Source organism: Geotrypetes seraphini, chromosome 7, assembly GCF_902459505.1.
Source record: "Geotrypetes seraphini chromosome 7, aGeoSer1.1, whole genome shotgun sequence".
NCBI classification, from domain to species: Eukaryota; Metazoa; Chordata; class Amphibia; order Gymnophiona; family Dermophiidae; genus Geotrypetes; species Geotrypetes seraphini.
The window spans coordinates 116205336-116228800 of NC_047090.1; the positions used below are offsets into that span (position 1 = coordinate 116205336).

The window sequence follows — 23465 nt, forward strand, 5'->3', positions numbered from 1 at the left end:
GTCTTTCAGACGCTCGCTCCGTTGGTGGACCAACTCTACCAATCTGTCCGGAGGTTTGCTCTTTCGCGTCCCTCCGCATTGCAAGGTCCTGACCACGGACTCTTCGGAGTATGCGTGGGGGGCTCATCTAGACGGTTTACGAACGCAAGGCCTATGGTCGGCCGCGGATCGTCGGTGTCACATCAACGTGTTGGAGCTTCGTGCCATTTATCTGGCCGCTCGGGCCTTCGGTCACCTCCTGCACGATCGAGTGGTTCTCGTTCGGACAGACAACCAGGTGGCAATGTATTACGTCAACAAGCAAGGGGGGACGGGCTCTTGGCCTCTGTGCCAGGAAGCCCTGCGACTTTGGACATGGGCCGTCTCTCAGAACATCTTCTTGCGGGCGGTTTACATTCAGGGGGAGCTGAATTGTCTAGCAGACAAACTCAGTCGTCTTCTCCAGCCGCACGAGTGGTCGCTGAACTCCCGAGTCCTACGCGAAGTCTTCGACCGCTGGGGGACTCCTCAGGTGGATCTGTTTGCTTCGCCCGAGACTTGCAAACTACCTCTCTACTGTTCTCAGATGTAGTCCCGGGACCGTCTCGAGGCCGATGCTTTTCTTCTCGACTGGGAGGGGAGGTTCCTTTATGCGTTCCCTCCTTTTCCTCTGATTTTGAGAACGCTGGTTCATCTAAAATCGACCAAAGCCACTATGATTCTCATTGCGCCTCGTTGGCCAAGACAACACTGGTTCTCCCTGCTTCTTCAACTCAGTGTCAGGGAGCCTCTGCTTCTGCCTGTCTTTCCCTCTCTGCTGTCTCAGAGTCGGGGTTCGCTGTTACATCCCAATCTTCAGTCGTTACATCTGACCACTTGGTTCCTTTCCCCTTGACTTCGATTCCAGTTTCTCACTCAGTGCGGGAAATCTTAGAGGCCTCTCGCAAGGTCTCGACTAGGCTTTGTTATTCCCAGAAGTGGACCAGATTTTCTTCCTGGTGCTCCACGAACCACCTTGACCCGGGTTCAGTTCCTGTGTCTTCGGTGCTGGAATATCTGTTGCATCTGTCGAATTCTGGTCTGAAGACGACTTCCATTCGAGTGCATCTTAGTGCAATTGCTGCATTTCATCAACATCTCGAGGGTCGTTCCCTCTCTCTGCATCCTCTGGTTTCTCGTTTCATGAGGGGTCTTGTGAATGTTCATCCCCCTCTCAAGCCTCCTCCTGTAGTATGGGATCTTAATGTGGTCTTGGCTCAACTGATGAAACCTCCTTTTGAGCCGATCGATAAAGCTCTTCTTAAGTTTCTCACTTGGAAAGTAGTCTTTTTGATTGCGCTCACGTCCGCTCGTCGGATTAGCGAGCTACAGGCTTTGGTTGTGGATCCTCCTTTCACTGTGTTTCATCATGACAAGGTGGTTCTTCGCACCCATCCCAAATTTTTGCCTAAGGTTGTGTCTGATTTCCACCTCAATCAGTCCATTGTTCTTCCAGTCTTTTTTCCGAAGCCCCATTCTCATCCTGGTGAATCGGCGCTTCACACGCTTGACTGTAAGAGGGCGTTGGCTTTTTATCTCCAACGTACTAAGTCTCAGCGGAAGGTTCCTCAATTGTTTTTGTCCTTTGATCCTAATCGGGTAGGACATCCGGTTTCCAAGCGTACTTTATCCAACTGGTTAGCTGCTTGTATCTCCTTTTGCTACGCTCAGGCTGGTCTCCCGCTCTCGGGTCGAGTCACGGGGCACAAGGTCCGGGCGATGGCAGCTTCGGTTGCTTTCCTCCGTTCTACTCCTATGGAGGACATATGTAAAGCTGCCACCTGGTCTTCGGTTCATACGTTCACCTCCCACTACTGTCTGGACTCCTTGTCCAGGAGTGACGGCCGGTTTGGCCAGTCGGTGTTACGTAACCTGTTTTCCTAAATTGCCATCCTCCCACCTACCCCTTTTTCTGGTTGGCTTGGAGGTCACCCATGTGTGAGAATATCATGCCTGCTTGTCCTGGGATAAAGCACAGTTACTTACCGTAACAGGTGTTATCCAGGGACAGCAGGCATATATTCTCACAACCCGCCCACCTCCCCGGGGATTGCTTTTCTTTGCTGAATATGGAACTGAGGACCACGAGGTGGGGATGCGCCCTCTAGTGGCGAGAAGGCTAGCACATGCGTGGTGCAGTGTGCAAACTTGAAACTTCTAGCAAGTTTGCTTAAAAAGCTGTCCGCGCTGGGGCTCCGTAGATGACGTCACCCATGTGTGAGAATATATGCCTGCTGTCCCTGGATAACACCTGTTACGGTAAGTAACTGTGCTTTTCTGGGGGTTCGCTGCTTGTCAGTAAATTCTGGACAACCTACACATCAGATCAGGGCTCAGGGACTGTTCCCTTGGGAGCTAGCTCACCCCAGGTTTGCCCACTAGTGGGTCACGCACAGGCTGCATGGTTCTGTGGAGGCATGCTTGGGATTGGAACCAGACTGCGTTTTTTTGCCTGGTGTGCTGTGTGATGAGTCCGAGGATGGCAGAGGTGACTGGCTATGGAAGTCAGACCAGTAGGGCATTTAGAAGATTCAAAGTTCAGCTTTCCAGCAAGTTGAGGCAGAGAATCTCCCTGTGAACTGTTTAGCTCCATCTGCAGTGTTTCCCTGTCAGCACAAGTTTCCGTGAGTATCAGCTAACAGCCTGAATCAGAGATTGTGGGGGGGCTTTTCAAAATGGGTTTTTAGGTGGTTTCCCTGCATGCCCTATCCCCTACCCCCAAAATCCTAAAATAGCTTTGGATTCTTGCCCAGAAATAGCTAAGAAGAAAAAATTAAAATTGAATCAGGTCGGGCAGACTGGATGGACCATTCGGGTCTTTATCTGCCATCATCTACTATGTTCTCTGTGGTTTTCCCAGGCTATTTATAGTCAAAATAGGCCTTCAGTGGCCATCTTGGATTTTTCCAGATTTGATTTTAAAGTTATTTTTTATACTTATCAGCTTCATTTTTGAAACAGAACCACATAGATGACCTCTCCAGGGCAGGATGTCATGGATTTATGCCTCGTTTGCAGTGGATGGCTGTTGGATGCATAGTCGTATTCCATGTGCGCTGCAGCACATGAGGGGTGAGAGACTTGCTTGGATTTAGTGCCTTCAATGTCCATGGAGGGTCTTTTAGTGCCTTCTGGCCCGACTCATGTGAAAACGGCATCAGGGGGTCCTGGGGAGTACGTAGGTGACGATATGGTGAAACACAGGTGCATTTCGAGGGATAAACCTGGTAAATTCTCCAAACAGTCCCCAACTGGAGCGTAGAGGTCAGCTCCCACCGTGGAGGATGGGTTTTCCCAGGATTTTGTTGATAATGCTTTCTCAGGCATAATGGGGGGGGGAGGAAGTCTTTGCCTGTTTCCCTTCCTCTGGCCTCTGTGCCAGGCACAGGGACCCCTGCGACTGTGGTCCAGGGTCTTTTCTCTTGCCTTCCCTAGGGGGTTCTGGCAAGTATGTGCCTGCAATTGCACCAGATTCGCTTTCCATACCTCTGCTTTTGCAGGAGGTCGCAGCTGTGGCAGATCTGGCAGTTCACCAGGATCTGGATAACTGCAGAGCCCCCAATTTGGGGGAGGATCCCACTGTGCGCAAATTTTTCAACCAGCACTTATTATGGATTTGATTTATGAATCTCTACAGGCATTAAAGCTGCAGTCTGAGCTGCCTGCCACTGTAGAATGTTCCCTCTTGAGTGATCGGAGGCCACAATCTTGTCTCTTTTCTTTATCATCCTGACCTCATTTGGATTCATACGAACATTTGAAGACACTCCTGAGGGTCCTTTGCGCTGTGCTCACAACATGGAGCAGCTTTATTTCCTGGCGGATGCCTTTAACAAGTGTGTTGCTTCCCTGAAGGTGGATTCCTTGGTGGCGCAGGTAACCAAGCACACTTCTCTCACCAGTATGGATTTTGTCCTTAAGCGTCTGTTTGATTTGGTGGCCGCTGGTGTTCAGGTGGTGTCGACCTCTTCGTGGTTTGTGCATGCCATTCTATGCTGTGCCATGATCCTGACATTGTGGTGCTTTGTAACATGGATTTTTATAATCTCGGGAGTGGATATATGGCTGCTGCCTTGTATTTGCTTAAGTATCTGTATGGTCTTTGTAATCACAATCTTTCCTTATTTGTAGAAGAATTTTTCAAAAAAATTCAATAATTCATACAGAGACCTCGATAGTATCTTCTGTAGGTATTAAACTTTTTTACCATACAGACCATTGATACCTAGATTCATCATCGGCCTCACAATTTTTTATTGTACTTTCTTATACTTTCTATTTGATTTATCAAATACAATACACATCTTTAGTCTACGCGGGTGGGGGTAAGCACTCTGACATAGGACTATGTTTTTTGCCCATACTGGGCTTTATCAAGGAAAATCTCCCTTACACCAAAAGACTCGCGCGTTCCGCATCTGCTCGTTTTTCAAACACGGGGTGCGTGAGTCTTTTGGCGTAAGGGGGAATTTTCCTTAATAAAGCCCAGTATGGGCGAAACATTGTCCTATGTCGGAGTGCTTATCCCCACCTGTGTAGACTATGAGTATTGTATTTGATAAATCAAATAGAAAGTATAAGGAAGTATAATAAAAAAATTGTGAGGCCGATGACGAATCTAGGTATCAATGGTCTGTATGGTAAAAAAGTTTAATACCTACAGAAGATACTACCGAGGTGTCTGTATGAATTATTGAATTTTTAAAATTTTTTTTCTACAAATAAGGAAAGATTGTGATTACAAAGACCATACAGATACTTAAACATTTGATGAATGGGTCTTTGCATTTATTACTTAAGAGCTGTTGGAGTTGCTGCCTTGTATGACATTTTAAGTGTCTTTGCTATTTCGTTTCAGCTTGCAGAAAGCTCTGGATACAGCAGTGGTCTGGCGATTCTTCTAAAGCAACCGTGAGCTGGTTGCCCTTTAAGGGAGGAGCTGCTGTTCTGCCAGGATCTGGAGGACCTTATGGCCAGTGTGCAGGATCACAGGCCAAAGTCACTGCCTGTGAATAAATCCTGCCCTTCTAGGACATCCTAATTTTTGTTCCATCAGGTGCTCTCAACCGTACTTCTATTTTATATGGGTCTCCTTTTTATATGGAACTTGCTGCCTTTTCATAAGACATGAGAAAAATTATCTGTTTAGGAAATACTTGAAAACTTTCTTAATTTTAAAGTTTGCTTTAATTGGATTTTAGTAGATATTGTTGCTTTGAAACTTGTATGTTTTAATTCTGTTTATCTGGGAATTTGGTCGTAGTTACCTGGAATTGAATTTGTGTTGAGCCAAGTAGATGTGGAATATTAAGCGATTAATGTAATGCATTTGCCATTTATTTGTTTGGGGTGGTGGTAGAATCACAATTTGAATTGCCTCTCTAAAAAGCTTTTTACTTATCCTGATTTTGCTTCCCAGAGTTTGACCAGTTTAGAAATGCACTTTGTCCTACATAGTATGATGAATTATGAATAAAATCTGAGGCAGATGAAATTTAATGTGGACAAATGCAAAGTGATGCACATTGGGAAGAATAACCCGAATTACAGTTACTAGATGTTAGGGTCTACCTTGGGGGTTAGCGCCCAAGAAAAGGATCTGGGTGTCATTGTAGACAAGACGATGAAACCTTCCACCCAATGTGTGGCAGCAGCCAAAAAGTAAACAAGATGCTAGGAATTATTTTAAAAGGGATGGTTAACAAGACTAAGAATGTTATACTGCCCCTGTATTGCTCCATGGTGCAACCTCACTTGGAGTATTGCTTTCAATTCTGGTCTCCTTATCTCAAGAAAGATATTTCAGCACCAGAAAAAGTTCAAAGATCGACCAAGATGATAAAGGGGAAGGAATTCCTCTTGTATGAGGAAACACTAAAAAGGTTAGGTCTCTTCAGCTTGGAAAAGAGATGGCTGAGGGGAGATATGATTGAAGTCTACAAAATCCTGAGTGGAGTAGAACAGGTACAAGTGGGTCGATTTTTCACTCCATCAAAAATTACAAAGACTAGGGGATACTCGATGAAATTACAGGGAAATACTTTTAAAACCAATAGGAGGAAATATTTTTTCATTCACAGAATAAGTTAAGCTCTGGATCGCATTGCCAGAGGTTGTAGTAAGAGCGGATAGCGTAGCTGGTTTTAATAAAGGTTTGGACAATTTCCTGGAGGAAAAGTCCATAGTCTGTTATTGAGAAAGACATGGGGGAAGCCACTGCTTGCCCTGGATCAGTAGCATGGAATATTGCTACTCCTTGGGTTTTGGCCAGGTACTAAGAACCTGAATTGGCCACTGTGATAACAGGCTACTTGGTTTGATGAACCACTGGTCTGACCCATTAAGGCTATTATTCTTACATTGATGGATTATCGGAGCTAATCCTGTGTTTTTGTGGGGGGGGGGGGTTTCTATTCCTTTAGCCCACCAGATTAAGGAAGTAGACACTATATTGGATTTTGGTGTGTTCTGTTTCTATATATTCCTTGCTGTCGTGACCAAATCTCTTTCTACAAACAGTGCATCTTGTAGTATTTCAACATAGATAAGTGGTATATTTTTAGTTCAGGATATGTTGAACAGCTCAGACTTCTTCCTGCTCTTGGCTGTTTCAGTAGTCTGATAACGCGAATCACATGCTTTTTACACGTTTTGTTTTCCCCCTGCTCTGCTGCTGTGAAGGAGATGATTAGAAAGCAAGAAACTTTAATCTAAAGTACTATGGAAGGATTTTTTTTTCATTTCTTAAATTTTTATTTTTATTAAAACATGTCCACAACTAATAAGCAACTCATTTTCCCTTAACATCTATAAAGGAATCTTAACAAATGTAACTATAAAATCTTGTTACTAACTTTTACTACTAAATCACTCAATCAACCAGCATTTATTGATCAACTTCTTACTCCTTATCACCCAGCTAGATCTCTTCGTTCCACATCGCAGAATCTTTTAATAGTCCCATCTCTCAAATCGATCAACACTTTGAGATCCAATAATTTTGCTGTTACTGCTCCTACCCTTTGGAACTCATTGCCTCCCCATTTGCGGATGGAACCCTCTCTTAAACAATTTAAAGCTAAACTCAAAACTTTTTTATTTGAGGATGCTTTTGGATAAAACTGTCCTTTTTAGGACTAAACAATTGTCAGTCTTTCCCTTCCTACTGTTTTTTTCCCTTTTAAATGTACTTTATCTTAAATATTGTAGTTCTTCCCTTTTCCCTATTTGTGTGGAGTTTACTTTTCTGTTTTCAGTGGTCTTTCGTTTCTGTAATTTTTAATGATTTCCCCTTTTTATTATTGCTGTACACCGCCTAGAAATTTGTATAAGCGGTATAACAAACTTTTTAATAAACTTGAAACTTAAATAACTGAAAAGAGCGCATTCTACAGTACCAGCCCATTTTTGCCATTAGGCATACTAGGCGGCAATTGCCAAGAATGTCCAGATTCCAGGAATGACAAGAGGCAGCAGGTAGGTATATTAAAATTGGCATCAACCTGCCTGGAGGCCCTACCCCTGTGCTTCCCCTGGAAAGTCTGAAAGCACTTAACTAGCTTGGTTTCCTCTGTGGCATGAGGTCAATCTGTCTATGAGCCACAAAATTCCATAACTTTGTGACTTATTCCACCAGACTGTCCCCCTGCGTTGAGCAACCTTCCTCCAACTGGACACAGGCAGGCACTTGGATACGGCCTCTAGGGAGGGAAGGAATTACACACACACACTGCCTTTTTGCTGTCCCCAGAATCTTATTAAAGTGTCCTTTTTCCTGTTGAGATTATGATAGGTATCTTGTAACAGGGGAGTGGGGGAAAGCTGGGGGACAAGACTAAATGTTTGCCTACCATCCCTGCATTGGGCCTGTCCTCCACATCCTTTTTTTGCATGGCTTAATTCTTTCCTTTTAGGGCTGATTGGTTTTTAGGGGTACAGTTAATCAACCAACCATGCAATTTATTGTCCTATTAGTAGGAATGACTTTTTTTTTTCTTTAGCTGATGCATGAGAGAAGGGACTTTGTGTTGAGAGAGAGCCTCCAATCCTATTTTTGGGAATGGATATGCATGTTGCTAACTGGAAAACGCAGACTTAATGCGAGAGTACTTAGTGTCTCTTTAAATGGCCTGATGCATTAATGGAAAAATTAATGCAGGACCTGCAAAAATAGCCTTATTTTGGGGATGAGCTAGAAATGGGTTTAGCACATTGTAACATGGTCCCATACACTAAGTCCATTTCTTTTTTTTTAACTTGAAATACTAAGTCCATTTCTTAGCACATCTTAGTAGAAGGGCTCCAATATTTGGAATAGCATAAGCTTTCAGAACTGTACAGTTATTGGCAAAATGTGATGTTTTTACTTTATTCAGTCAATCAAGAGCAGAAATGCCATTTAGGTGTAGAGGTGTTGGACAATAATGGAAAACTTACTACCATTGTCATGTATATAGAACTAAATAAAGGTGCAGATATATCTATTGATTAGCTATTAAATAATATATTGGGAGTCACATTGTGCTATCTTTAATTTTTTTTAATATAAAGAACTCCCAACTTTTTTTTTTTTTTTCAGTGAATCTAATTTTTAGATTTTTATTTTTTTTTTGTAGACTGAGAAGAATATCTTCTGGTTTCCATTTAAATAGTGAGAACATCTTACCTTATTATGGATGACTTGTCAGCAGAAGACATCCAGCTCAGGGCCAACCAGGTCACTGATGAGGTAAGTTTCTTCTGTGCTGAAGTGAAAGACAGGTATTAGTAAAGGGGAATTATCCCATCCTGTACCAAAAATCTTTAGGAATAAGATTAGCCTGATTTCTGCCAGTTGATAGTGAAAGAAGAGAAGAATAAGCCAGCTAGATGACTGTTGTTCCTTCTCCCCTTATCAGAAATAGAATGTCAACTCATGGTTGATGTAGGGTGACTCTGATCTTCCTCAACTATGAAGCACTATCTGATCTTCCTCAACTATGAAGGATAAAGATCAGTTAGCCTAGTTGAAATTCTTTCTCTTTCATTTCCACATTGGGTACATCAGGGTTCAAGAAATCCCAAGTGCCAGGTCACTATGGTGCCTAGAAAATTGTACACTAGCACCTGGGATTTATTATCTCCCCCTCAAAATGTTTATGGTGGTTGGGTTTTTGGTGCTTTATGTAAACTTGAGCCACATAGTGCAGGAAGCTTGGGAGTTTCGCAGGACTTGAAACTAAAGACCAACTTGAACTTCCTGTACTGAACTCGGGCTTTGGTGACATATGAAACAATTGCCTCTGTTTCATCTAGAGGGTGCTGTTATACATCAGGGGTAAAGGGGATGGGACGTACAAGCACGCATACAATACAAATTCTACTGCACCCTATTCAAAGCCCTAAATGGAAACGGACCAAGCTATCTGAGCAACCGCCTAATCAGGAAAAACACATTCAGACCAAGGAGAACTCGTGCATATTTCACCCACCCCTCAATCAAAGGTATACAAAGCAAAAAAATATACGATTGGCTATTAGCCACCAAAGCAGCGAAACTAGACCGCCACCTCTCCAATCTGCTGACTATGACGCCCAACTACAAAACATTCAAGAAAGAATTTAAAACTTTTCTATTCAAGAAATTTGTCAAATGATCTAACTAAACCTAATCGACCCTCCACAGACCCTGACACATACTACATCTATTAACCATGTATTCTCCCTGGAAATGCCCAGGTTAACTCTTGTTGTAAATCGCCTAGAACTGAAAGGTATTGGCGGGATAGAAGATACTAATGTAATGTAATATATTGATTTTCTGTGTGGTTAAAATCAAAGCAGTTTTACAAATTTTAGACAGGTACTTATTTTGTACCTGGGGCAATGACGTGTTAAGTGTCTTGCCTAGAGTTACAAGGAACAGCTGTGGGACTCTAACTTACAACCTTAGGGTGCTGAGGCAGCCGCTCTAACCATTAGGCCATTCATGCACTTCAGAGGCACTGTAAAAAACTGATTTACTAAAGTTTCTTCGCCCACAGGCTCAAAATAGGAAAAGAGCCCTTAGTAAGCCAGTTTTTACAAGAGTTATTGCTGATCTGGAAGGGGATTCCCCCCCCCTTCACTGGGGCAGTATTGGAAGGATGGGGAGGGAGAAGCAAGATAGGTATCTGCGGCTAGCTTCTAGATTTTGTGAAAATTTGTCGAGGCCTGGGGTACATGAACATATAGATTTTTGTATTTGAATCAATATCAGCTCCCCACCAGGCCTTTTTACCCAGCCTCTATCCCTGTCCTCTGTGACAATCCTAACGATGTATCTGTTGGTTTTTACTACCTCTACTGATAGGCTACTATAGGCTTTGTCTTCCACTTTGCTCCTTACAAGTCCAATATTTAATATAAAATATAGGCCCTTGCTTGTGCCTTGCTGTCAAGTTTTATAGTAATCCAGGTAGCCACCAGAACTAGTGAAACTATCTGAAACATCTAACTACCTTGTGCTTGTTGAGATTTAGGTTATAATCATGGCCTCTCCTTGCCAAAACTACTGTGCAGGTTACTGCAGTTTTTTGGAAACCTGAGACCAGCCATGCTTCTATTTTCAACTTGTACGAGTATTAATTGCTTTTTCTAAGTCTGAGGTGAACATAAGAATTGCCGCTGCTAGGACAGATCAGTGGTCCATCCTGCACAGCAGTCCGCTCATATGGCGGCTCTTAGGTCAAAGACCAGTGCTCTAAATGAATCGAGCCTCACCTGCATATGTTCCAGTTTAGCAGGAACATGTCCAACTTTGTCTTGAATCCCTGGAGGGTGTTTTCCTTTATAACAGACTCTGGAAGAGCGTTCCAGTTATCTCCCACTCTCTGGGTGAAGAAGAACTTTCTTACGTTTGTACGGAATCTAACCCCTTTCAGCTTTAGAGAGTGCCCTCTCGTTCTCCCTATCTTGGAGAGGGTGAACAATCTGTCTATCTACTAAGTCTATTCCATTCAGTATCTTGAATGTTTCGATCATGTCCCCCTCAGTCTCCTCTTTTCAAGGGAGAAGAGGCCCAGTTTCTACAATCTCTCACTGTACAGCAACTCTTCCAGCCCCTTAACCATTTTAGTCGCTCTTTTCTGGACCCTTTCGAGAAGTACAGTGTCCTCCTTCATGTACGGCGACCAGTGCTGGACGCAGTACTCCAGGTGAGGGCACACCATGGCCCGGTACAGCAGCATGATGATCTTCTCCGATCTGTTCGTGATCCCCTTCTTTTTCCATTCCTAGCATTCTGTTCGCCCTTTTTGCTGCTACCGCGCATTGTGTGGACGGCTTCATCAACTTGTTGATCAGAACTCCCAAGTCTGTTTCCTATTCGTGCATGAGATTTTTATTACCAACTTGCATTACTTTACAATTATCCATGTTGAACCTCATTTGCCATGTCGATGCCCATTTCTCGAGCTTGATTATGTCACGTTGCAGATCTTCGCAATCCCCCTGTGTCTTCATTACTCTGAATAACTTTGTATCGTCCACAAATTTAATCACTTCACTCGTCATACCAATGTCCAGGACAATCAGAAGCTAACGACCAGGACCTGGAGGCCGAATTGAGACAGGTATGCAAAAGTGGAAGTGTAGTGGTTATGGGGGATTTCAACTACCCTGGAATAGTCTGGAACATTGGACACTCAAATTGCACGAGAGAAACAAAATTCCTAGAGGTGGTGAGGGACTGCTTCATGGAACAGCTGGTCACGGAACCAACGCGAGGGGATGCCACTCTGGACCTAATCCTCAATGGGCTAGGGGGACCTGCAAAGCAGCTGGTGGTACTAGCACCACTAAGGAACAGCGATCACAACATGATCCAGTACAAACTAAACTTAGGAACATCAAAGGTGAAAAGAACCACAACGACAGCGTTCAACTTCAGAAAAGGAAATTACGAGGCCATGAGGAAAATGGTGGGGAAAAAAGCTCAGCAACAACTCAAGGAAGATGGAGACCGTAGAGGAAACCTGGGCCCTACTCAAGGGCAAGGTGCATGAGGCACAAGACCTGTACATACCCAGGTTTAGGAAAGGGTGCAAAAAGAATCAAACTAGAAATCCAGCATGGATAACCAATGCAGTAAAAAAGGCGATAAGTGACAAGAAATCGTCTTTCAGAAAATGGAAGAAGGACCCAACAAAGGAAAACCAGAAGGAGCACAAAAGGCACCAAAAAGAATGTCACCGAGAGGTTAGTAAAGCAAAAAGAGAGTATGAGGAGAGACTGGCGGGAGAAGCAGGAAACTTCAAACCATTCTTCAGGTATGTGAAGGGGAAGCAACCAGCCAGGGAGGAAGTGGGACCATTGGACGACGGAGACAGGAAAGGAGTGGTAAAAGAGGAAAAAGAGATAGCTGACAGGTTAAACAAGTTCTTCTCGTCAGTCTTCACGAGAGAGGACACATCAAATATCCCAGAACCCGAAGAGGTCATAAACGGAGACCACGATGAAAAGTTGGTCCAACTAGAGGTGAGCCGAGAGGATGTCCTCCAACAGATAGACAGACTGAAGAGCGACAAATCACCAGGTCCGGACGGCATCCACCCAAGGGTACTAAAAGAACTAAGAAACGAAATAGCGGAAACACTTTGCCAAATATGTAATCTATCCTTAAAAACTGGGGAGATCCCAGAGGACTGGAAAATAGCAAACGTCACGCCCATCTTTAAAAAGGGATCAAGGGGAGACCCGGGGAACTACAGGCCGGTGAGCTTGACCTCGGTCCCGGGAAAGATGATGGAAGCACTGGTAAAGGACACAATCTGCGAGCACATAGAAAAAAATGGACAACTGAAGACGAACCAGCACGGCTTCTGCAAGGGTAGGTCGTGCCTCACGAACTTACTGTACTTCTTTGAGGGAATAAACAGCCAGATGGTTAGAGGGGAAGCCATGGACATCATTTACCTTGACTTCCAAAAGGCCTTTGGCAAGGTACCCCACGAACGGCTGCTTAAGAAGCTGTGGAATCATGGGGTGCAAGGAGATGTCCACCGATGGATCAGACACTGGCTAGCAGGCAGAAAACAGAGGGTTGGAGTAAAAGGACATTACTCAGACTGGCAATGGGTCACGAGCGGAGTTCCACAGGGATCAGTGTTGGGATCACTCCTGTTCAATATATTTATGAACAACCTGGAGACGGGGACGAAATGTGAAGTCATTAAATTTGCAGATGACACCAAACTCTGCAGCAGGGTCAAAACCACGGAAGACTGTGAGGACCTGCAAAGGGACCTGACGAGGCTGGAAGAGTGGGCAAAAAAGTGGCAAATGAGATTTAACATAGAGAAATGCAAGGTCATGCACGTAGGGAAAAAGAACCCGAGGTTCAGCTACAAAATGGGGGGAATATTGCTAGGGGTGAGCAACCTTGAAAGAGACCTGGGGGTGATGGTGGACACAACATTAAAACCATCAGCGCAGTGTGCGACAACCTCAAAGAAAGCAAACAGAATGCTGGGCATCATCAAAAAGGATATCACAACCAGGTCGAAGGAAGTCATCATGCCACTGTATCGTGCAATGGTGCGCCCGCACCTGGAGTACTGTGTCCAGTACGGTCGCCGTACCTCAAAAAAGACATGGCAGTACTCGAGGGAGTCCAGAGAAGAGCGACTAAACTGATAAGAGGTATGGAAAATCTTTCATACGCTGACAGGTTAAAAATGCTGGGGCTGTTCTTCCTGGAGAAGAGGAGACTTAGAGGGGACATGATAGAAACCTTCAAAATCCTGAAGGGCATTGAGAAAGTGGATAAGGACAGATTCTTCAAACTGTGGGGAACCACAAGCACTAGGGGTCACTCGGAGAAATTGAAAAGGGACAGGTTTAGAACAAATGCTAGGAAGTACTTTTTTTACCCAGAGGGTGGTAGACATATGGAATGCTCTTCCAGAAGTTGTGATAGGCCAGAGCACAGTACAGGGGTTCAAAGAAGGTTTGGATAGGTTCCTAAAAGATAAAGGGATTGAGGGGTACAGATAGAACCAGAGGTAGGTTATAAGAATGGTCAGGAACCACTTCACAGGTCATGGACCTGATGGGCCGCCGCGGGAGCGGACTGCTGGGCACGATGGACCTCTGGTCTGACCCAGTGGAGGCAACTTCTTATGTTCTTATGTTGAAAACATGGGTCCAAACACCAAGCCCTGCAGCACCCCACTGGTGATGCTCTTACAGTCCAAGTATTGTCCATTTACTCCCACTCTGTTTCCTATGCTCCAGCCAGTTTTTAATCCACGTGAGTATTTCACCGTTGATTCCATGGCTTGCAATTTTCCGAAGTAGTCGTTCATGTGGAACCTTGTCAAACGCCTTCTGAAAATCCAGATATACAATGTCAACTGGGTTGCCCTTATCTGTCTATTTACTCCCTCAAAGAAGTGCAAGTTCGTCAAATACAATCTGCCTTTGCTAAAACCGTGCTGACTGGTCCTGATTAGCCCGTTCCTATCAAGGTGATCAGTGATGTTGTCCTTTATCAGAGACTCTACCATCTTTCCCAGTACCAAGGTCAGACTCACCGGTCTGTAGTTTCCCGGATCTCCCCTCAAACCTTTCTTGAAGATCAGCGTAACATTCGCCACCTTCCAGTCTTCCGGAATCTTTCCCGATTTGATTGACAGAATGGCTATTAGTTGAAGCAGTTCAACTATGGTCCCTTTCAGTTCCTTGATGATCCTTGGATGGATGCCATTCGGTCCCGGTGATTTATCGCTGTTAAGCCTATCAATCTGCCTACATACCTCCTCTAGGTCATCCAACGGTCCCACCGCTTCCTTTGCGGGTCGTTTCCCCTTAATATATCGAAAGAATGACTTGAAGTTTTTCACCTCCTTGGCTATTTTTTTCCTCGTAGTCACTTTTGGCCACTTTTACCGCCTTATGGCACCTGCGTTGATGTTTGTGCTTGTTCCAGTTTTCATCTGTTTTTCATCTTTTCCATTCCTTAAACAAAGTTTTCTTGTCTCTGATCGCTTCTTTCACCTCTACAGTGAGACATGCTGGTTCTATGGTTTTTTTCCTCTTGGATCTCTTGTTGATACGCAGTGTGGTGGACACATGGAATGCGCTTCCAGAGGGCGTAATAGGGCAGCGTACGGTACTGGTATTCAAGAAAGGATTGGACAATTTCCTGCTGGAAAAGGGGATAGAGGGGTATAGATAGAGGATTACTGCACAGGTCCTGGACCTGTTGGGCCTCCGTGTGTGCAGACTGCTGGGCACGATGGACCTCAGGTCTGACCCAGCGGAGGCATTGCTTATGTTATGTTCTTATGTTACATCATCTCTAATGTCGGGGGAAGACTTCCGGGTCAGCTACGTGTGGTGTGCTGGGAGCAGAAGGGCAGGAAAAGAAGACGCAGAAGGGCAGGAAAAGAAGATGAGCCACTTGGCTCGAGCTGCCTCCCAACCCTGAGGGATCCCCGAGACCAGGAGGGGCGTCTCCACGGGATCCCCACGACCAGAGGGGGCATCCCCATGGGATCCCAGTGACCTGAAGGGGGAACCTGCGGGATCCCCGTCGTCCCTGTTCCCCTGCGGGATCCCCGTCGTCCTCTACTCTTGATGTTGCTTGCAAGTAGCCTCGTTCCGTCTCTGTTGAGGTTAAGTCCATCCTTCCTGTATAGCTTGCTCTTCCTCCAGAATGTCGTCCAGTTGTGCACAAAGTGGAATCCTTCTTCACACCAGCGCATGAGTCATTTCTGTTCCTAAATGAGTTTCAAGTTTATTTAAGCTTGATATACTGCTTAACCATCCTAAGCGGTTTACATAATAATTTAAAAACAGGGGGATCTGGCAAATGTAATTAAAATATGATACAGACAAAAGGGGAAATTTTACATGATATAATGAGAGGAGGGTGGGATTACAGACAGTGAAGGGTGAAATGAGCTGCCAAAGGCTAGAAGGCATTTCAGTGGGAGAAGCAGAACCCTGGCTCCTCAAACAACTAAGCTACTGCTTTCCTTGGTTAGGGTTGTAATCATTGCCATTGAATGTAGGTTGCCTCCAGCTTTCTTGAAGTACAGTGCAGCAAAAGCACCACTGGGGCTCATGGATTGTAGTCTTCCATTTTGTGGCTCCTAAGGTTTTTTTTTTTTAAACTTCTGTGAGAATACAGAAGCCTTCTAATTTCTCCTACCTGGTATGCTTCCTCTGCCACTGCTGTTAGGGCCCTGTGCATGTGTCAATCGCTCACTGAGTGATTGATCTGTCAGGTTTGTGTGCAAATTACTTGCATGCAAACTTGGCAGCGCATTGATTGCTGGTTCACAATTGGCCTAAGTCATGGTTTGAAGGGACTATCCTGCTTGGATAGTGAAACTGAGAGCTGTCATTTAACCAGATTTTTTTTTTTTTTAAATTTTATTTTTTCAAATATTACATTCCGAAACCAGTCACAAGGGAAAAGAAATATAGCATACAATTAAACTAAATCTAAGGGAATAACTTCTAAATATTCAAGCCCACATTATAGAGACAAAAGATTAATGTCCCCCCCCAAAAAAAAAAAAACCCAAACCAAAGCAAAAACAGGAAAAGAAGGCATTACATCCTCTTAGTAATTTCCTGCATTTAATATCTTCTTAAACTCCAATAGTCTCACGCTATTCTAACTGAAATCTATCCAGTAGAAATTTCTCCAGTAGGTTTGGTCCACAGATGTAAAGGTGTAGCAAATTACCAGGGGGACACATATACAAGAGAACCCATAAAAAAGTAGCCCCTAATTCCAACATTTTATATTTCAATTGGCTTCTGATTATCATCTTTATCTTTCTTGAGAAACTTGATGTTGTCAAGTTATTCGATCACAGCACAGATCAGATCTGGCAGTTCATTTTATATGACAGATTCATGCAGCTTAATTCAAATGTTTCCCCTCCAATGTAAGGGTGCAACCTTATGTGTGTGTGTGGCTTTCTTGCAGTGTTCAGCTTCTAGTTGATTCAAGTCTATAATCTTTTGTCAATCAGGTATTCTGGCTGCTAATCTGGTCTTGAATCATGTGTGGTTCTCAAACTAAAAAAAGGCTGCTACCATATCCCCTGGACCTCCACTGTGACCTATGCCTAGTAGTGGCAGTCAGTATGGAGTCAGAGACTGTTCATGGGCCCTGTCTTCTCCTGTTTGGGCTATCTGTTGAATTGGAAACCCAGCATACTGGGATCTGTGGGTGTGCACTGACATACAGGGTCTTTGGATTGCTGCTAGTATTACCTCCATTGCTGGTTTGTAGGGAGGATGAAGGAGAAGAGAGTGGGGAGGATCTGCTATTTTACATTTTCTGGGGTCATGTTACATTTTAGGTGTTAAAATGGGGTAATATTGAATAAATGTTTGGGAAGCACTGAGCTTTGTGTGGACTCAAAGACTCTTATACTAGAACATATTTAAATGATTCTTAATATTTAATCAAATCCCAGGCCCAGCTGCTAGAACTCTGTGGTTTTACTTTGCCTGCCACATACTTCGACAAACCCTAGATTGTTTATGGAAGTCTGAGTTAGTAATAGTGGCGTATCCTTTGCACATAGCTGTTAGAATAGCATGTTACTATTACATTAGTATGATGGCATGTACAAGTGGAGTTTGAATTTGACTGTCGGGATTTTGCATTGCTTCTGTGTTTAGTTTTGTAAACACGATCACTGCTATTTTCTTGTTTGGATAAAACCTCTTCAGGGTAGAACTGTATAACCCAGTATTGATCCCAATTCCCCCCCCCCCCCCTCCCTCCGGGCTACTGGGTTTTAAGTGGCTGTGGTAAGTGGTTTAGAAGGATTAGTATAGTAAACCACTTGAAGGAGTAACCAGCCTTTCTTTGAATAGTATGGTCCTAAAACTTTCTACAGAAATCCCACACACGGTAAGATATTCTTGTGCCAGATAAAACCATGTCAAAGAAGATTGGAGGCAAGTTACACATAGCTTCCATGGTTACAGCTCTTAACAGAGGTATGGCTGGCCTCAAGTGTTTCCAGAAGGCTTTGGTACCGGTAACTTATACAGTACTTTTGTAGGAAATGACTATGATTGACCTCTCCACACTTGTCATTGGGTTGTAGATTTGACTTTTGAAGACTTTGGTGCAATAGAGAAGCAGACATGCATGCCAGTTGGCTTGTGCCCAGCTCACCCGCCTTCAGAGCCAAGTCACTCAGCACAGCCCTTCCACCCCTTAGTAATGGCCTCCACCATTGCTGTCAATTGAGAAGAAGTCGCCACATCTTACACTAGACATGCTCCTTGGTATCTGCCAGCAACACATCAGCCCACCCAGCTGTTCATGACTATAGCAGGGTTCAGAGGGGGAAGATCCACACTGTTGTCCAGAGCAGAGAGCACCCCTCCATGCTCGGTGCTGCTGTTCCCCTTTGATGGCAACAACTAGGCATTACAAAATGTAAAGTTTGTCAATAGTCCTGTCAAGACTTAGCTCTTTTTATGCGTTGTATTGTTTCCCAAAACCTTGTAACTTTATCACTATGTACATCGCTTAGAATTATGATTAAGCGATTCATCAAAATTTTATTAAACTTGAAACTTGTCCATAAGTCCAGGTGTTGAAGACAAAGCAGGGACAGCCAAGGTAGGATGAAACCCCACAACTCTATTTTATGGTAGTATCCTAGTCTTCCTAGGAGCATTTTATAAACTACAACTAGAACAGCAAGTTTTATTTATTTTTTGCTGTAGAACAAACATGTACATTAGGTGAATTGTAAATGTCTGAGATGAGATTTTGTTTGAATCTCTATTCCATCAGGTTCTCAGATTACTTGGATTCTGATATGTATGTGAACTCAATAATTGCTAATAGTGTTTTTGTCTCTCTTTGTATTAAGTCTCTGGAAAGCACTCGGAGAATGCTGAACATGGCTGTAGAGGTAAGGTTGTAGATTTGGTCTGTGTGTGTATTAATCAAATGAAAGCTAGCACTTCTTTTTAAATGGTATAGTTCAAATATCAAACAAATGATTATTAAGAGGTGATGATTACATGTGTATGATAAAGCATGCATTTGAAGTATGGCCTCCAGGTCATTACATGAACTCTTACTTTTTAAGATCTACATTTTTAGGACTATCCCCTCAAGGTATTATCCAAAGGCTGCTACTCGGTAGGGGACCTGGTACTCTATATAGTAGAAATAGTTTTTCAGTTGAAAATGTATACAATATCATTATGGTTGAAGAGTAATCGTATCTGGAGCAGGAAGAACCTTTGAGGAGTAGTAGGTAGAATTGGATTCATGTGCTCGGTATAGTTAAATGTCATGTTTCATCTCCCTGTTTTTCCTAGTGAATCTGATAGTTTGAGTTACCAGTATTTGTGAACTCCTTTTGCGAAGCAAATTTGCAGTGTTTTCAAGTGCAGCCAAACTACAAAATGTTACATTGTTCATGGAGATAACTGGTACAGTTTCTTAAGTCCTAGGTATATGCAGTAAGGCTTCTCTATAGAAAGAAATAGACCTCCAGTTGTTAACATAGGGGGAAGTTCTATAAATGAGTTAAGTTAAGAGGGAAACACTGTTTTAAACGGTGCTTAAGTAAAAATTCATAGCACCAACTGGCACCTAAACAAATCGCGCCTAACACTACTTAAGAGTGGCTAACGCTGGAAGTGACGTTAGGTGCTGGTAGGTACCTTCCAGAGGCCCGATTTCACATCAAAGATAGGCATCAGAAATGTAGGCCTGGGCAACCCTCACCTACGTTTCTGGTGCCTATCTTTGCCTGAGTCGATTCTCTAAACTGCGCTGTTTAGAGAATCTGGCAGATAGTACCAGAATCGTAAGTCTGGTTTTGTGTTGATGCTGGAAAATTTACGGTACTTCAAGTGACGTGCCTCTCTTTTTTATTTAGGACACTTAAGTTACTGGACAAAAAGTGAAACATTCAAGCTACCCTATTCACCTCTAGATTAGTTGCTCACATCCTGTTGCAGTTTAAAAAAAAAAAAAAGGCAATATAAATCATTAAGAGGAGACTATAACTTTGTATTTAAGTTATTCACTCTGATCTTTGCATTGCTAAGGAGTTCTGCATTAGGGGACGGCACACTCGCTGATAGACACAGCAGACTCCATTCCTCTTTAGAGCGATATATAACCTTTTGGCATAAATATTATTATGAAGGAAAGTATATAGTGCTGTAGAGCCAAATAAAGCATTTCAACCTAGCTGACTTGAGTGAGATGGATTTAATTTTAATAATGAATTTGTTTTGTCTTTTTTAATATTATAGAATGTACAAATCTGATCACAGTATTTATAAAATGCCAAAAATCATTTAAAATACATCAATAGTTATCTGAAACAACTCTATTCCATATGCACATTTTTATAGAATTCCCATCAACCAAGATAATCTGAAATCAAGACACGCTGTCTCCTTTCTTTTGGGCAGGCACTGTTTTTTAATTATCAGTAAAGCTTTCAAAATACTCCTATAACCCCTGAAAAAGCTTTAGTTCTCATCTTCACCAACTTTTATGTTTCTTTCTAGGAATAAAAAAAAATATCTACACGTACTAGATCTTAGCAGCTTTTAATGGTAATATTGCTCTCTATAAAATAGGTCCAGTTCCATAAAATATCTTATTTCAAATCCAACAACTTTAATATGATGCACAGCATTGGGGCATTAACAATGGAGCAGCCCTATTTCATATCATTATTTTGGCCACTAAACCTCTGAATCTCCTACAGTTTCTCCCCTCCTTCCCCCCCCACCCCCCCACACACACACATCAAAGCACTGTAGTAATCTTTTTGACTTATCACTTTAAAACCATTATACAGACAACAATCTTTTGAGGTCTTTAATGATGAGCATAATTGTGCAGCAAGCACAACTTGGTGGTGGTTATGAAAAAGCCCTGGTTTTGGATTCTACACTGAACTTTTAACCTAAGATTTAACTGCACAATTCCATTTCTCAATATTAATTTATAATCATCAGGCATTGAAGCATAACTCTCACCCAGAACCACCTCTGTTTCTTCTACTTTAAATAGAAGTATGATTGATTGCCAGCCACATTTTGAAATTTTTCAAACACTCTTGTACTCTTAAGGTGAGATAGCAGCATTTTATGTAGTTAGCCTTTTCAGTGCCTTTCTGGCTCTTCCTTTCACAAAGGGAAAAAACTGGGTTGAATTTTAAAACTTTATCATTAACAATTTCCTATCATGCTATAATTATTTGGAATTTACTCTCAGATGCTAGGCTAGAAAAGAACTACATAAATTTTTGGATTTCTTAACTTTTTTTTCTGAAATTTTATATTGGATGGGTTTAATCCATTGTGGATTGATATCTTATTATGTAACGCCTAATATTATTCTAGCCTCTTAGTTGTGTATCCACATTGAACTAAATTGATGAGTAATCACTATATACAGGAATTTGTACTGTAAAATATCCTAAATAGCTGTTCCTCTGTGAATATCACAATTATAATACAGGAAATACCATGCTTTAACACTTAAGAAGTCAAGGTAACTCCTTGTCCCAGGTGAAATTACATCCAGCTACTCGGTAAAAGCTTACTTTTTGTTCTGCCACCTCAACTGCTGACTACTAGATTAGTAGTCAAATGACTAAGGGCTCCTTTTTACTAAGGTGCGTTAGGGCCTTAACGTGCGGAATAGCGTGCACGCTAGACCTTAATGCCAGCATTGAGCTGGCGTTATTCTAGAAGTGTACTGTGCGGTTTAGCACGCGGCAATTTTGTGCATGCGCTAAAATTGCTAGCGTACCTTAGTAAAAGGAGCCCTAAATGTAATCCAGAGTTTCCCAAACTTTTAGCTGTGACCCTATTTTTTTTTTTTATAAATCTTTATTGATTTTTAAACTGACAATGCAATACAATTATCTGAACATAAATATTTCATAAAACACATTATTAAACATACAATTTATACTTAGAACAATCACTTTCTCCCTCCTCTTACCAAATTACTACAATAAGACAAATTATAATATTATAATTAAATATTTTAATAAACAAAATATCTTTCCCTCCCCCTCCCTCCCCTGGATGTGTAAGGAATTCTACCAACTCAAAAAAAAAAATGTATATATATATGTATATATATGTATATGCATTCATTTTTTCATATTTATATGTGGTACAAACATTTGTCCACCAAAACGTATAATTTAGTCTGTCATACCTCTTCCAATTATGTGTAATCAATTGGATAGCTATTCCCGTCATTATCATAAAAAGTTGACTTTTATATTTATCCAAAGAAGGCTTCATATGTTAGGGGAATTGCTGAATCAAGAATAAGATTAATTTGTCTCCAAATTAATTTCCAGAAATTAAGTATCAAAGGACAATAATATAACAGATGATCCAAAGCCCCTATATCATTATGACAATGCCAACATCTATTAGACCTGGAATTATCTAACTTTTGTAAAAGAACTGGGGTCCAAAAAATCCTATGCAATAAAAATAACCAAGTTTTGTCTCATAGATGCTGACCTCCAAGACCAAATTCGTGATTTTTAAGTCTTGAACAAAACCCCAGTCAACCAGAATAATACAATACAAATAAAACTTTTATTCCACAAGTTACCAAAAAGTGGCCTTATGTGGATCAGAAAGAAAAAATGTAAGCATTCCTAAATTAATCAAACTTTAAAAGAAAATAAGCAAGTAAATATTTCTTGATATGTTTCAGCTTTTTTTAGGTTGTATAATTGATATAAATTAGTGAAGGCAGAAGTGTGTCCCAAAACTTAATTCCCTTTTCATTCTCTCACTTCCACGGGATACTCTTTTATCAACCTATTACATTGTGCTCACCTCATCTTGTTATCACTCTCGCTCCATCCACCCCATTAGCTGGACTCACTTTACTGTTAATCACTTTATTCAAAATGAACTCTCTCTGCCAATCAAACAGGAGGAGAATAATGGGGATAAAGGCATCTCCTCTGCTTTTGTTTTAGATTCAATGCCAGCCATTAATTATACTTTCTATTTAGAGTCAGGATGCTGGAATCAAGACCATTACCATGTTGGATGAACAAGGCGGTAAGTTCTGCCTGCTCAGCTCAGTAGGTATCGAGAGAATTGAAGACTACTTTGCTATTGGCTTGGCATATTTTCTGGAACTGAGGCTTGATAAGCACACTGTTAAGATAGCAACAGTTCTCAACTTGGTCCTTGGAGACAACCTGTCCAATTTAGTTTTCAGAATACCACTTGGAAAATATTTATATGCAGATATCCTTTGTGGAATCATCATTGATATCTTGAAAACCTAACTAGACTGGTGGTCCCTGCTGTCATGGAAAATATATTTTAAAAGTCCTGGTTTTCAGGGCAGCTTATACAGTTGATTACTACAACACTCATATTGCTACTTGCATGTCAACACAGAGACTATT

General features: G+C 42.2%; 1 protein-coding gene across 4 annotated transcripts in view; it reads left to right on the plus strand.

The window, feature by feature from the left end:
* The window catches only part of SNAP23 (synaptosome associated protein 23), a 60563-nt gene that overhangs the window by 12700 nt on the left and 24398 nt on the right, over window positions 1–23465 (plus strand). For 3 of the 4 annotated variants that reach the window (XM_033951691.1, XM_033951692.1, XM_033951693.1), the window contains exons 2-4: window positions 8634–8746; window positions 18900–18941; window positions 23061–23109. In XM_033951691.1, the coding sequence (XP_033807582.1) occupies window positions 8690–8746; window positions 18900–18941; window positions 23061–23109 (148 nt within the window). In that variant the 5' untranslated portion in view covers window positions 8634–8689. Of the gene's footprint in view, window positions 1–5049; window positions 5075–8633; window positions 8747–18899; window positions 18942–23060; window positions 23110–23465 lie in introns of those variants that run through there. The other variant, XM_033951694.1, reaches the window with a different exon arrangement.